The 15,951-nt window shown below is 46.4% G+C and overlaps 2 protein-coding genes across 2 annotated transcripts in view; one reads left to right on the forward strand and one right to left on the reverse strand.

The window, feature by feature from the left end:
- LOC147149304 (integrin alpha-11-like) overlaps positions 1–5,418 on the forward strand; it is a 23,567-nt gene extending 18,149 nt beyond the window's left edge. The window contains exons 25-30 of the mRNA XM_086027221.1: positions 682–825; positions 896–976; positions 1,159–1,269; positions 1,384–1,479; positions 3,229–3,345; positions 3,432–5,418. Coding sequence (XP_085883347.1) covers positions 682–825; positions 896–976; positions 1,159–1,269; positions 1,384–1,479; positions 3,229–3,345; positions 3,432–3,512 — 630 coding nt within the window. The 3' untranslated portion in view covers positions 3,513–5,418. The remainder of the gene's footprint in view (positions 1–681; positions 826–895; positions 977–1,158; positions 1,270–1,383; positions 1,480–3,228; positions 3,346–3,431) is intronic.
- Positions 5,332–11,408, reverse strand: fem1b (fem-1 homolog b). Its single transcript, XM_086027222.1, has 4 exons — positions 10,645–11,408; positions 8,921–9,890; positions 7,860–8,186; positions 5,332–6,841 (listed from the first exon to the last, which is right to left on the reverse strand). Exons 1-4 carry the CDS (start codon positions 10,890–10,892, stop codon positions 6,497–6,499), a joined length of 1,890 nt encoding a protein of 629 aa, XP_085883348.1. The 5' UTR covers positions 10,893–11,408; the 3' UTR covers positions 5,332–6,496.
- Positions 11,409–15,951: the final 4,543 nt, after the last annotated feature.

Consider the following 15,951-nt stretch of genomic DNA (forward strand, 5'->3'; position numbering starts at 1 on the left):
GCACTAGTAGAACGACAACTGTCTTACTAGTGAGGCAAATCTGTGCACTGTTTGACAACTCCATGCTACTAGTACCAGTAATGAAATTGTACTAGTTAACATCTGGTCCTTCACTTGTATTACTAGTAGTCCACAGTTTTGCCTAGTAAGGCAGTTGTCGTTCTACTCGTATATTAAGAAAAAAAATACAAATAAATAAATGAATAAAAAAAAAAATAAAATAAAAAAAATAAAAAATATATATATATATATATATATATATATATATATATATAATCAGTGTGTGCATATCCTGTAGGTCAGATGTAGAGTGGCTACGGAAAGTATTCAGACCTCTTAAAAATGTTCACTTTCTGTGGCTTCAGAACAACTCTGTGACCGTTCTTGATTGGCCCAGCCACAGCCCTGACCTAAACCCGATTGAGCATCTCTGGAGGGACCTGAAAATGGCTGTCCAGACTCATGGCTTTACTAGTTAAAAAGGGTGCTTCTACTCAATAAAATGTGCCAGGGGCTGAATCCTTCTGACCGGATGATATTTCTGTCGAGATGGGGTGCCGGGTGTATATTAATGAGAAATAAAATGAACTTTTTTGATTTTGGCAAATGGCTGCGATGACACAAAAAGTGAAACATTTCAAGGGCGTAGCCACTGTATATCAACGTGTGTTTTGGTTTCAGCTGGAGAACCTGTCGTGGTTCCCCGTTGAGGGCGTGGAGTTCATGGCCGACCTCTGGGCTGTGAGTCTCCATGGTAACCGTCTGCTGAGCCTGACCCACTGCGGCCTGGACCAGGACCAGGACGTGGACCGTGACCAGGACCAGGTGTGTCCCTCGCCGTCGCCCACCCAGGTGTCGATCAACTGCTTCACGCCTTTCCCCCCCGTCTCCGCAGGCCGCCGCCTCCTGCACCCTGATGCAGCCCGCCACGGCCAATAGCGCCACAGCAGAGGACCTGACACACCTGACGCAGATGGTTGGTCTACGTGCGCGTGTGTGTGTGTGTGTGTGTGTGTGTGCGCGCCGGTGGGTGTGTGTTTGAGCAAAACCACAATAACTGTGCATGTGTGTACAGAACTATGGTAAAGTATGTGTGTGTGTGTCTGTGTGTATAACCAAAATAACACTGTGTGCGTGTGTCTGTGTGTGTGTGTACAGAATCAGAGTAACAGTGCGAGCGTGTCGGTGCGGTGCAGTGTGCGTCTTCCTGCCTCCAAGCAGGTGAAGTTGACTCTCAGAGGAAGACTCCAGCGACCGATCCTGCAGAAGGTCAGTCGCCTCCAGCGCTTTTCAGCAAATAACAGAGCATAGTTAGCAAAAATGATGTATTTATTTATTTATTTATTTATTCATTCATTGGGTGTGTGCGTGTGTGACCTTCAGGTGGTCTTCAAGACTCTTGAGGTTTTAGTCAGTGCACACGTCCACTTGGACTCCTCCAGTTCCTTCTTCCTGCAGGAGGAGCGTCCAGTCAGACAGGTGCGACTCTGAACATCTCGTTATACATCTCGCACGCATGCAACAAGGTTGTACTTAACGAAAACTAACCAAGCAACTAAAACGAAAATTGAAAAGACATTTGCACTAAATTAAAAAAAAAAGGCTTAAAAAACAAAACAAAAAAAACGAAATGATGTTTTGCGTTTACAAAACGAACTAAAACGAGCTACAATTGTAGCGAAAATGTGCTTTGTTTTCGTCTGTGGCAATTAATTTAATAGGTGAGCCTTTGGGGTTGATTTTAAATGTGATTTCAAATGTGTTTATTTGGTTACTAGCCAAAAGGAGAACATTCCGACAGTCGTCTGGAAGTTGAAGTCCTTTTCATGTGTGTCGCACAGAAGCGACGTCATCTAGCAGCATCGAATCAAAAAGTGCCACCACATGGTGACGAGTTTGCATGTTTGATTTTTGGCTGGAATACCTCATTAATTCAGACCTAAAAAAGAAATAACAATAATTAATTCAGCCCGAAACGCAACGCTAGGTAAAAAGGTTCTTTCCTTTTTGGTTGGTATGTGAAAAAAACTGTACAACCGTAATTCCACAATCCCACAATCCACTTTAGTAGTCAGCAACTTTGCAAACAAGGTATCCTCGCTTGATTTCATTTGGCTTATGATGCATAGCTTCAGAAGCGGTATCATGCACAGCACATATTGTAATTCGAAGCCTGTGGGCTGTTAGTCAGTGCCTGTATTTGATTTGTGGATGGAGGGTTGTTTTTAAAATAATATTTTTGTGTTGAATTTTTACTATACAATACTTACCATGGTAATCTTGCACACAGTAATACACAAAATAAAAAATACAAACAAAAACTAAGCATTTTTGAAGGAACTAAAACCAATAAAAAGTGGCAAATCTGCCCCGAAAGCTCATTCAAACTGAACTGAAATTAACTAAAAAAAACAAAACGAAATAAAAACTAACTTGAATGAAAATTCCCAAACTACAATAACGCTGCCACGCACACGGGCTGTGTGACGAACACACTAACAAGTGCAGCTTTAGCGCCATCTGTTGTCCAAAACGCTTTAAACACACTGACTAGACTTGAGGTTGAAGCGCGATCGATTGGATGCGGTTGATTGGCGGATGACGTCACCCATGGCGTGCTTCAAGGCATGTCAAGACCTTATGGTGACTTTGCACTTGAGCATGTCAAGACACGTTTTGTAGGGTGCTAAGTGATAACTAGATTGCTGATGGGGGGTGGGGGGGAAGGTATATCCTCAGAAGCCTCCCGCCCCCTTTTTTTTTTTTTCTCTTTGCATATGACCGTACGCGTTCTGTCCTGTCCGGAAGTTTTAGTTTGAAAAAGTACACTACCAGTCATAAGTTTGGAGACACTTGTCAATTCAATAGTATGATAAAATGTTTCAAAACTTCTGAGTAGTAGGGTGTATTTCACATTATTTTAACCTCTTACCTCGCATCCCTTTCAACTAAAAGTTAACTCGGCTAAAATAACTACTCGATAGAAATAATACAAATGATAAAACATTATACACACTGCATACATAAACACTGTAGATAACTATATACAACATAGCATAACGAAAATGATAAACGATTATAGATAGTGTAAGCTGAGAAGGGATTTGGTGAAATTACGTGTGACAAGAACAATGGGCACAACAATAGCAGTTCTAGTCCCATGATGAGATGGGTCCCCCCTGCCCTGCCTCACACCACTGATGTGAGCGTGTGTGACATCATGCGCAGACGGTGTTGGAGCTGAGAAAGGAGCGGGCCCCGAGCGCCATCTTGGTGGCCGTCATCTTGGGAAGTTCGGCCGGAGGATTCCTCGTGCTCGCCGTCATCGTGCTCGCGCTCTGGAGGGTGCGTACGCGTGTGCACACGCATTCACTCTCACCCGCGCACAGTGCACACACATCTAATGTGTTTGTGTGTATGTGCGCGCGCAGCTGGGCTTCTTCTCCAGGAAGAGGCGGAGTCAGGAACAAAAGGAGCCAGCAACCAATGGGAAGCCAGCGGAGGGACTGTGACGATGGCGGCCACGCGCGATGCAGGTCATTGATGTTTACATTCTTTGGGGACATGGGGCGGAGCTTGGGAAGGACACCTGACCACACCCCATCTTGGCCACGGCCCTTGTCGATAGCCGCCAGGAGCGCTCACCATGGACCCCTGGTGTCTGAGTATACTGGCAGCCATATTGGCCACCAATTTCGCAGTTAACGTTGGCAATTAGCATTGACGTCAAGTGTGTTGCGAGCTTTTGCAATTGGCAACGTTAGCTGTAGCAATTAGCATTGATATAACTTAAGCAGCTAACAAACTGGCATTGAAGTCAACTAAGAAAATGTAGCTTCCACATTTAGCACTCTTGCTAACGGAGAAAAGAAAACTAATTAGCATAAAGGTAAATGTGGCCAAATTAGCTTTCAAGATTAGCATTTCTGTTAAAGCAAAGTTAGCTTTAGCAATTGGCTTTGATGAAAAATGTGTTTTTTCCAAATTAATATTGTGTCAAATTTGCAAAGTTAATTAGCAGTGAGGTCAACTTAGAAATGTTAGCTTTTACGACAGCAATTATGTCAATTTAGCAGTTAGCTCTAGCAGTTAGCATTGTCAGCTTGTGGTAGCGCAGCCCTAAAGCCGTGCCTGCTTCATGCTCTTTTGTGAATGTATAACTCGGAACCTCCAACATTTCAACTGAAAAAACAAATGCAATCAAGAACATTTTCAGAATGATGATCCGTCATTTGTTTAATGAGTTTTAAATGTTTTAAAAATGTTTCACATTTTGGTAATAAAACATTGTCGTTGCCGTCTATTGTCAGGTGACGTTTTCCTTTTTGGTGTTGTTGCTGCTGTTTTTTTTTTTTTCCTCGATTGTTGTCGATGTGGTTGCTGCTGTCTTCGTCCCTGTTGTTTTTAATCGTCACTGATCATCTTGCCATCGTCTGTGTCGTTTTTGTTGTCGCCGTTGTGGCTGTTGTTGTCAGTGCTTTGTCGTTATTGTGGTAGTCAACCTCGCTGTCATTTTCATCAATGTCTATGTCACTGCTTTGTTGTTTTAACATTTGTAAATAAAATGCGTTGTGTCAATGTTGTATGTCGTTGCATCGTCACTGTTGTTACTGTCATTGTTAGTCGCACGAGTGTCCTTTTTGTTGGCGTCGTTGATGTCGCCATCGTTATGTTGTCTGTCGTCATGTGATTTTCGCGAGACGAGCAGTTTTGAGGCACTTGATTGGGGGAGTTCGGAACATTTTTTTTCAAATCCTTAAATTACGTCACACAATCAGGTTGTCAATTAAAATAATAAAAAAGCTCGCTCACATACTTCCTGTTGACCAAAGGTTACGAGTTAATGAGATGAGGTCCTTGTGGGCGGAGTCACTGAGATCGCGTTTGCCACGTGCTACATTAGCCTGCCAGCTAACATTCACTTGCCAAGTCAGCAACAATCACTTAACTAAAGGTCACGTGGCAACTTAGAGGAGCAGTGCACATTTCACGGTCGCACCGTGTTTCAACCGTATATTGCCCTTTTTGTGGTCAATGACCCCAAATCAAACAAATGTTTTACATTTCCATCCGTCCCAATGAGGCAAGACAATGCTAACATGTCAACAATGGCATGTGGTGACATTTGGCATTGAGCTAACAATGCTAACATCACCGCAGCTAGACATGTAGTACAATGCGAGCAACGCTAAGATGCAAATAACTGCTTGTAGTGACGGTACTTAGCCCAGGGGTCGCCAACATGGTGCCCACAAGCCTCAGGTGCCCCCCTCACCCCAAAGAACCACATGAGTCACCTGTTCTAAAAAGTAGCTCACCAGTAATGGTGCATTGTGATTTTCTAAGAATGTTGTATTTGTGTCCATTTGAAAATAACAGTGGCACAGATTTCTAGCAATTAAAAAGTTTGCATATTGATATTTAATTTCATCTAAAATATTGTGAGGAATCATGAACATGATCAATGTCTTTACATAAATGAATATCATTAATAGGTGTATATCAAAATGGTGGTAGCCCTTCACATGAATCAGCACAGCTAGAAGTAGCTCAGTTTCATAAAGGTTGGTGACCACTGATTTAGCACTTTGTTGACAATGCTAACATAATAAAGTAGCACCATGTTACTCATTGATTATAATGATAAAAATGAATTCATTTTAATTAATTTTCCCAGATAATCATGATCGTTCGCGTAGACGGCAATGTTAGGCATGACTAATTGAAAATATTGGGCCTAACGGAGAACATGTTAAAACGCCATTTTTTAAAGGTATTTTCCAACTTTGGCATTGCGCAAACAACCTGAAATTTGAAAGGTGTAAAAAAAAAAAAAAATGTTCAACTTGATGGACGTTTTGCACTAATGACAAAAACTAATGTTAGTGAGAACTTTAAACGTTTAAAAAAAAGAATTACAGAATATCTTTGTATGTGGCCTGAGAAAGCAATATAATGGTAATTGATTCCTTGAATATTTATTAGGGAAGGTCCACCGGCTGAAATCGATCCCGTGGGTTAAATATGCGACGGCGATGTCGTACTTCATGGCGCCCGAGTAGCGTTGTATTTTTCATCTCATTGAAGCGTCAAGTATATCGTCCACTATATAAAAATGCCGATGAAGTGATTGGGAGGCCGGGAATCAGGAATGATTCTGAATGCATCATTCGCTCATTTCCTACTCCCTAGTCACTACAACGAGATTTTCAGTGGACATTTCCCAGTTAACATCGCTAATATGTAAAAGTAGCGCCACCGTTTAACTCATTCACTGCCAGACATTTTCAGACCCTTTTTTACCCTAACGTTTGAAAAAGAATATATAAATAAGTTCCTGGGATTGAATGGCTGGACTGTGAAAAGACAAGACAAATTCGTCAACGGCAGTGAATGAGTTGAAGGGATTGTGGTGGAGTGGACGTTAGCATGCTAGCATAGCACGTGGTGCGAGAAGGAGTTGTTAAAAACATTTAAATAGACTTGAGGAATGAGGTCAGTGGAACTCGACAAACTCCTCGAGGCTGGCGGGTATCTGGTTGCGGTAGGTGATGTGGTGGCGGCGCACGGCGCGCGCCGCCAGGCACTTGAGGCTCATCTTCATCTGCGTCTTGAGGAGGATCTCCGACACGCCGGTGGTGCTCTTGTCCAGCGGCGTCTTCTTCTGCTTGTTGGTGCGGTCCGTGTGCGCGCCCGCCTCCACCAGGCTGATGATGATGGCGTGCAGCGTCAGGAAGTCGCTGATGGGACGGTTGTACTGCACGATCACGTGCAGCGGCGTGTTGCCCTCGTGGTCCACCGCGTCCACGCGGGCGCCGCAGTCCAGCAGCAGCTTGGTCACCTGAGACCGGGGGGGGGAGAAAAATGCAACAACGGACTTGGACATGGGGACGCCAAACCCAAAAGTGGGGAAGAATCAGAACAATCGAGAGAACATTTGAATAGAACCAGGTCACGTTGAAATTGAAATTGATTTTATTCCGTTTAATTGGAACAATTATCGGCCGGGACGATTATGGGCGCGATATCCGTCATTGTGACGCATGTCGGCATGGGTCTTTGCTCTTTTAAATATCCAATGGTTAAGATATTGCCTTTTATTAAACTCAGGTCTTATTTACTTTATAAAACTTAAGGGAACCATCTATTTCAAGCGGAAGTCAACCCAAAAATGTTCTTTCCAAGAATATGTTCTATGGAGCCCCACGAGTCGAAAGACGGCATTCGGATTAATAATGCGTTTGCCCAATATGAGTTAAGCGGTCAAACCCACCTGTTTTTGTCCATCTCAGGGGGCGGCCATTTCGCAACTTGCTGTCGACTTGAAAATGCTGAAAATGACATCGCAGTTGCTCAGGGCTCAGATAACGACCAAACACGGCTCAGCTTCGGAAAACACGTGAGCCGTGATTGGCGGTTACCTGGGCAACTGTGATGTCATTTTCAGTCGACAGAAGGTGACAAAATGGCCGCTGCCTGAGATGGACAAAAACGGTTGGATTTTGCTGCTTGAATTCATATTCCACAAATGCAATATCAACTTACCCTTTAACTAGATGTTCAATTAAGGTCTTAAGAGTAGACCCTGTCATTTTTGTTTTGCTTGAACTCAGAAACCAAAAAATCTCATCTTTGACTCAAAAGCTGCGCCCGTCTCAAAGCTAAAGCAATGCAGGGAGCTTTACATTTGCTTCGAAACTTGAATTTGATCCGCCAGCCGGCTTCGCGCCTTTCCGCAGGAAAGCGTACTTGAGGAAAATATTTGACGGTGGTGATAAATGCTTGGATCGGGCGGTCGAGCGAGGCAAATGTCCACGGCACTCAACGGGTTCGTGTCATCTGAGCGTTAAGATCTTAACCTGCGCGTTGGGGAAGCCGCACACGTCGTTGGTGTGGAAGTCGTCGACGGGCGTGCTGGAGCTGATGGCCAGGTGGAGCAGGGTGGCGCCGTCGCGGGCCCGCGGGTCCAGCCGGACCACGTCGTACACGTGCTTGTTGATGCGGGCGCGCTGCCGGTCGTCGTCGCCGCACGGCGTCTTTGTGGCGATGCAGGCCAGGTAGAGGAAGGTGAAGACGTTGGATTCGTAGTTGTCGGCCGCCTGAGCCAGCTCGCCCTCGGCCGCCGACTGGGCGCGCGCCATGCTGCGGCCGATCTCCAGCGCGCTGCAGCCCAGTACCTGCTCCACCTACAAAGGGAGACACCGGACAACATGAGCTGACACGTAGGCGGAATTCAATTGCGGCGGGGAAATGTGGAAAATCTGACAGAACCAGCCGATGCGATGGGAATGCAAACCATGTGGATGGGTCAAGAAATGGAGAAACTGAAGGTTAATGTGTGAAAAAAAAAGAAAAAAAAAAAGGAATTTCTGGATTTTAGTTGAAATATTTGTGGAATTTGGTGGATGGACGCTGCGAAAAAAAAAAAAAAAAAAATCAAAGTTGTTATGTAATTTCATTGCGATTGTTTTTGTCGAAAGTGGTTGCCACGGTGACCTGAAGTGCATTTGGAATGTGAACAACGATTGGTGAAAAATGTCAAACGCGCAAACGCTTGTGAGAGGAGAAGTAGGGCTGATCGATTATGAAAAAAAAAATATGAATCACAATTATTTGATTAATATTGAAATCACGATGATTCAAACGAACATTTTGTTTTTGACAAAAAAACAAGAAAATGACAAATACGTTTCTTTGAAACACTATAATTATGCAAGTTCATTTTGGACCAAACAAAATTCATAACATTTAAGAAAAGGTGCAAATGTATAAATTCAAGTCTGATTTCCTTGTGTAAACAAACAGTGCGCTGGATACAAACGCATATAAATGATCGTTTTTTACGATCACAGCCATTTTGTAATCGCGGAGTGTAATAATGGTAATTGCAATTGAATTTCGATTCATCGCACAGCCCTACCGCGTCGGCGGCCAGTCGCTCCTTCAGGTGCAGCATCTGCGAGAAGACTTGGGCGAAGCGCAGCAGGTCCTTGTGCGTGTTGCGGTGGCCGCGCTGGCGCAGGCGCAGGGCGTGCAGCCACAGCTTGATGCAGCGCTCGAACTCCATGTTGTCGGCGTAGACGGCGCCGCGGTAGATGATGGGGTGCGACACGTCGGCGCTGTCGGGGCCCAGGATGCGTTCGCGGATCATCAGGCCCTCCATGTGCAGCGCGTCGCGGTCGGCCCGGATGGCCTCCAGCTCGGCCGGCGTGCGGCACTCGGGCCGGCCGCCGTACGCCTCGGCGGGCGGCGGCGGCTCCTTGGCCGGCACGACGGCGGCGTGGCGGCGGCGCTCGTCCATGGCGGCGCGGAGGTAGCGGTACGTCTTGCCGATGTCGTAGTTCTCGCGGTCGTTGGCGAAGGAGGCGCCCAGCAGCTCCAGCGCCTCCACGCGGCGCGCCGGCTCGCAGTTGGCGTGCGCCAGCAGCAGCTCCACCACGTCCTCCTTGCAGCTCTCCGCCGCCACCTTCAGCGGCGTCATGCCGTGGCCGTTGGCCGCCATGGCGGCGCGGCGCCGCACCAGCTCGGACACCACGCCCAGGTGGCCGGCGTCGGCGGCGAAGTGCAGGGCGGTGGCGCCGCAGTGCGCCCTGGCGTCGGGGTCGGCGCCGCTCTCCAGCAGGAAGCGCACCACGTCGCCGTGGCCCTTGTAGGCGGCGATCATCAGGCAGGTGTTGTCGTACTTGTTGGTGATGGCCATGTCGGCGGCGTGCTCCACCAGGAAGCGCACGATGTCCAGCCGCCCGTCGAAGCAGGCCGCCCGCAGCGGCGTGGAGTTGGTGACGGTGGTGTGGTTGACGTTGGCGCCGTGAGCCACCAGCAGGCGCACCACCTCAAAGTGGCCCGCGCCCGCCGCGCACCACAGCGCCGTCGCCCCGTCGATCACGTAGCTGCGGGAGCGCAAAGGGCACACGGTTCAAGCGGCATTCACCAGACAAAATGCAAGAAAGGAACCGATCCCGATCCCAGTCAGAATTCCTATGGCATTCCTACGACGCTTTTGAAGCCCACGGTAATTCATTGCTCATTGGTGACCGGTCCATTGTTGGCCCGTATTGGCCCTGAACTAAACTCACAACTAGGCAAGGGCCGTTTACCGAGGTTTTACAAAGTCAAGCTTTCAGTAGGGGCTAACGCTGTCTGTCAGCAGTCTGACGCTGTGATTTATTGAGAAGAATGAAATCAGATGAATGTTAACGGTTTCTAAATATAGAAATACATATAATCTAAAAAGTTCATTTCACGGACGTCCCTTTAATGCTGTGCCATTTTTGCTCATGGTCATCATTGTCAGAATCTAATAACGGCCCATACTCACTCACTCACTCACTCACAACCGGTCTATCGTTTGTCATTATCTGCCCCGACATTGACTTGTGAGCAGTCCTTTGTTTGTTCATATCAATCTGATGCATTACCATAACCATCTTTGCCCTGACACTGTCCGGTGACCTTTTCACTGTCTATACGTGACCAGCATGTTGCCTCGTTCTGCCCCGTGTCGATTGTTTGCATTTATCTGCCCAGACATCGGCGGGAGTCTACTGTTGGTCAATATATGTCCTGCGATTGGCTGGCAGCTGGGAAAGGCTCAAAGCAGCTGGACAACTTGAACGGCTGCCGGTCGTGACGTCCGTAACGTACCCGTCGAAGCGCGTGGTCCCGGTCTGCTCGGTGTCCACGCGGTAGTGGTCGAGCAGCAGACGGACCACCTTGTCGTGTCCGTTGCGGGCGGCGACGATGAGCGGCGTGGACCTCTGGCCCGCCTGCTGGCTGACGAAGGCCAGCAGGAAGCGCGTCTCGGCCTCGCTGTGGTTGAGCAGCAGCGCGGCCAGCGTCAGGACGCGACCCTCGCCGGCCGCCTTGTGCACGTAGCCGGCCAGAGACTCCATACGGGCCCGGAACGTCGCAGCCGTCGCCGCCGCCGCCGCTGCGGCCGCCTCCACCTCGCTCGCAAGTGCTGCCCGCGACGTCCACCCTGCGGCGGCCAGCCGCCTCCCATCAAAATGTCCGAGCGAACCCCCGCGCGCGCATGAAAAGCTGCCGGGCGTCTCCGTGGCGGTGAGCGTCAGAACGGAGGAAAAAGCGGCCGGCCAGGAGAGCTCGTAGCCCCGATGCGCTTGTCCGACGGTTTCGCGCGAGCCCGGATGCTAGCTTGCGACGGAGGAAGCCGCTAAGCCCCACAAATACAACTTTTACAAGGAAAATAAAAGCAGCCACGCGTTTCTCGTCGTCCGGTGAGGCGCACACTGTTATTGGTGTGCTATATTAAAAAGTGTAAAACGTGTGAAATGTCGTTAAAAGCAAGCACAAGAAGCACTTTAACTTCTGGCTGGTGACCAGTATGCCGGAAGTCAAGTCCGATGTGAAAATATGTCCGACTGGAACATTCTTCGCAGTACAGAGTTCCTCGTTTAACACACACTTCCGATGAGTGACTTCCGCTTCGGATTAAGTGTGATTTTAGGGTTTAGAAGTAGGGTTTCAAACTGGGGTAAGGATTTGGAACTAGGGTTTCGAATTGGGGTTAGGGTTTAGAAGTAGGGTTTCAAACTGGGGTTAGGATTTGGAACTAGGGTTTCGAATTGGGGTTAGGGTTTAGAAGTAGGGTTTCAAACTGGGGTTAGGATTTGGAACAAGGGTTTCAAACTAGGGTTAGGGTTTGGAAGTAGGGTTTCAAACTAGGGTTAGGGTTTGGAACTAGGGTTTCAAACTAGGGTTAGGGTTTGGAACTAGGGTTTCAAACAAAGGTTAGGGTTTGGAACTAGGGTTCAAACTAGGATTAGGGTTTGGAACTAGGGTTTCAAACTAGAGTCAGGGTTTGGAAGTAGGTTTTCAAACTAGGGTCAGGGATTGGAAGTAGGGTTTCAACCTAGGGTTAGGGTTTAGAAGTAGGGTTTCAAACAAAGGTTAGGGTTTGGAACTAGGGTTTCAAACTAGGGTTAGGGTTTGGAACTAGGGTTTCAAACTAGGGTCAGGGTTTGGAAGTAGGGTTTCAGACTGGGGGTTAGGGTTTAGAAGTAGGGTTTCAAACAAAGGTTAGGGTTTGGAACTAGGGTTTCAAACTAGAGTCAGGGTTTGGAAGTAGGGTTTCAAACTAGGGGTTAGGGTTTGGAAGTAGGGTTTCAAACAAAGGTTAGAGTTTGGAACTAGGGTTTCAAACTAGGATTAGGGTTTGGAAGTAGGGTTTCAAACTAGGGTTAGGGTTTGGAACTAGGGTTTCAAACTAGGGTTAGGGTTTGGAACTAGGGTTTCAAACTAGGGTCAGGGTTTGGAAGTAGGGTTTCAGACTGGGGGTTAGGGTTTAGAAGTAGGGTTTCAAACTAGGGTTAGGGTTTGGAACTAGGGTTTCAAACTAGGGTTAGGGTTTGGAAGTGGGGTTTGAAACTAGGGTTAGGGTTTGAAAGTAGAGTTTCAAACTAGGGTTAGGGTTTAAACTAGGGTTAGGGTTTAGAAGTAGAGTTTCAAACAAAGGTTAGGGTTTGGAAGTAGGGTTAGGGTTTAGAAGTAGGGTTTCAAACTAGGGTTAGGGTTTGGAACAAGGGTTTCAAACTAGGGTTAGGGTTTGGAACTAGGGTTTCAAACTAGGGTTAGGGTTTAGAAGTAGGGTTTCAAACAAAAGTTGGGGTTTGGAACAAGGGTTTCAAACTAGGATTAGGGTTTGGAAGTAGGGTTTCAAACTAGGGTTAGGGTTTGGAACAAGGGTTTCAAACTAGGGTTAGGGTTTGGAACTAGGGTTTCAAACTAGGGTCAGGGTTTGGAAGTAGGGTTTCAGACTGGGGGTTAGGGTTTAGAAGTAGGGTATCAAACAAAGGTTAGGGTTTGGAACTAGGGTTCAAACTAGGGTTAGGGTTTGGAAGTAGGGTTTCAAACTGGGGTCAGGGTTTGGAAGTAGGGTTTCAAACTAGGGGTTAGGGTTTGGAAGTAGGGTTTCAAACAAAGGTTAGGGTTTGGAACTAGGATTTCAAACTAGGTTTAGGGTTTGGAACTAGGGTTTCAAACTAGAGTCAGGGTTTGGAAGTAGGGTTTCAAACTAGGGTTAGGGTTTGGAACTAGGGTTTCAAACTAGGGTCAGGGTTTGGAAGTAGGGTTTCAGACTGGGGGTTAGGGTTTGGAAGTAGGGTTTCAGACTGGGGGTTAGGGTTTAGAAGTAGGGTTTCAAACAAAGGTTAGGGTTCGGAACTAGGGTTCAAACTAGGGTTAGGGTTTGGAACTAGGGTTTCAAACTAGAGTCAGGGTTTGGAAGTAGGGTTTCAAACTAGGGGTTAGGGTTGGGAAGTAGGGTTTCAAACAAAGGTTAGGGTTTGGAACTAGGGTTTCAAACTAGGATTAGGGTTTGGAAGTAGGGTTTCAAACTAGGGTTAGGGTTTGGAACTAGGGTTTCAAACTAGGGTTAGGGTTTGGAACTAGGGTTTCAAACTAGGGTCAGGGTTTGGAAGTAGGGTTTCAGACTGGGGGTTAGGGTTTAGAAGTAGGGTTTCAAACAAAGGTTAGGGTTTGGAACTAGGGTTCAAACTAGGGTTAGAGTTTGGAACTAGGGTTTCAAACTAGAGTCAGGGTTTGGAAGTAGGGTTTCAAACTAGGGGTTAGGGTTTGGAAGTAGGGTTTCAAACAAAGGTTAGGGTTTGGAACTAGGGTTCAAACTAGGGTTAGAGTTTGGAACTAGGGTTTCAAACTAGAGTCAGGGTTTGGAACTAGGGTTTCAAACTAGGATTAGGGTTTGGAACTAGGGTTCAAACTAGGGTTAGAGTTTGGAACTAGGGTTTCAAACTAGAGTCAGGGTTTGGAAGTAGGGTTTCAAACTAGGGGTTAGGGTTTGGAAGTAGGGTTTCAAACAAAGGTTAGGGTTTGGAACTAGGGTTTCAAACAAAGGTTAGGGTTTGGAACTAGGGTTCAAACTAGGGTTAGGGTTTGAAAGTAGAGTTTCAAACTAGGGTTAGGGTTTAAACTAGGGTTAGGGTTTAGAAGTAGAGTTTCAAACAAAGGTTAGGGTTTGGAAGTAGGGTTAGGGTTTAGAAGTAGGGTTTCAAACTAGGGTTAGGGTTTGGAACAAGGGTTTCAAACTAGGGTTAGGGTTTGGAACTAGGGTTTCAAACTAGGGTTAGGGTTTAGAAGTAGGGTTTCAAACAAAAGTTGGGGTTTGGAACAAGGGTTTCAAACTAGGATTAGGGTTTGGAAGTAGGGTTTCAAACTAGGGTTAGGGTTTGGAACTAGGGTTTCAAACTAGGGTTAGGGTTTGGAACTAGGGTTTCAAACTAGGGTCAGGGTTTGGAAGTAGGGTTTCAGACTGGGGGTTAGGGTTTAGAAGTAGGGTATCAAACAAAGGTTAGGGTTTGGAACTAGGGTTCAAACTAGGGTTAGGGTTTGGAAGTAGGGTTTCAAACTGGGGTCAGGGTTTGGAAGTAGGGTTTCAAACTAGGGGTTAGGGTTTGGAAGTAGGGTTTCAAACAAAGGTTAGGGTTTGGAACTAGGATTTCAAACTAGGGTTAGGGTTTGGAACTAGGGTTTCAAACTAGAGTCAGGGTTTGGAAGTAGGGTTTCAAACTAGGGTTAGGGTTTGGAACTAGGGTTTCAAACTAGGGTCAGGGTTTGGAAGTAGGGTTTCAGACTGGGGGTTAGGGTTTGGAAGTAGGGTTTCAGACTGGGGGTTAGGGTTTAGAAGTAGGGTTTCAAACAAAGGTTAGGGTTCGGAACTAGGGTTCAAACTAGGGTTAGGGTTTGGAACTAGGGTTTCAAACTAGAGTCAGGGTTTGGAAGTAGGGTTTCAAACTAGGGGTTAGGGTTGGGAAGTAGGGTTTCAAACAAAGGTTAGGGTTTGGAACTAGGGTTTCAAACTAGGATTAGGGTTTGGAAGTAGGGTTTCAAACTAGGGTTAGGGTTTGGAACTAGGGTTTCAAACTAGGGTTAGGGTTTGGAACTAGGGTTTCAAACTAGGGTCAGGGTTTGGAAGTAGGGTTTCAGACTGGGGGTTAGGGTTTAGAAGTAGGGTTTCAAACAAAGGTTAGGGTTTGGAACTAGGGTTCAAACTAGGGTTAGAGTTTGGAACTAGGGTTTCAAACTAGAGTCAGGGTTTGGAAGTAGGGTTTCAAACTAGGGGTTAGGGTTTGGAAGTAGGGTTTCAAACAAAGGTTAGGGTTTGGAACTAGGGTTCAAACTAGGGTTAGAGTTTGGAACTAGGGTTTCAAACTAGAGTCAGGGTTTGGAACTAGGGTTTCAAACTAGGATTAGGGTTTGGAACTAGGGTTCAAACTAGGGTTAGAGTTTGGAACTAGGGTTTCAAACTAGAGTCAGGGTTTGGAAGTAGGGTTTCAAACTAGGGGTTAGGGTTTGGAAGTAGGGTTTCAAACAAAGGTTAGGGTTTGGAACTAGGGTTTCAAACAAAGGTTAGGGTTTGGAACTAGGGTTCAAACTAGGGTTAGGGTTTGGAACTAGGGTTTCAAACTAGGGTCAGGGTTTGGAACTAGGGTTTCAAACTAGGGGTTAGGGTTTGGAAGTTGGGTTTCAAACAAAGGTTAGGGTTTGGAACTAGGGTTTCAAACTAGGATTAGGGTTTGGAAGTAGGGTTTCAAACTAGGGTTAGGGTTTGGAACTAGGGTTTCAAACTAGGGTTAGGGTTTGGAACTAGGGTTTCAAACTAGGGTCAGGGTTTGGAAGTAGGGTTTCAGACTGGGGGTTAGGGTTTAGAAGTAGGGTTTCAAACAAAGGTTAGGGTTTGGAACTAGGGTTCAAACTAGGGTTAGAGTTTGGAACTAGGGTTTCAAACTAGAGTCAGGGTTTGGAAGTAGGGTTTCAAACTAGGGGTTAGGGTTTGGAAGTAGGGTTTCAAACAAAGGTTAGGGTTTGGAACTAGGGTTCAAACTAGGGTTAGAGTTTGGAACTAGGGTTTCAAACTAGAGTCAGGGTTTGGAACTAGGGTTTCAAACTAGGATTAGGGTTTGGAAGTAGGGTTTC

This window comes from Filicampus tigris, chromosome 4 (genome assembly GCF_054856515.1).
Source record: "Filicampus tigris isolate MCC_2025a chromosome 4, RoL_Ftig_1.0, whole genome shotgun sequence".
In the NCBI taxonomy this organism is placed as follows: domain Eukaryota; kingdom Metazoa; phylum Chordata; class Actinopteri; order Syngnathiformes; family Syngnathidae; genus Filicampus; species Filicampus tigris.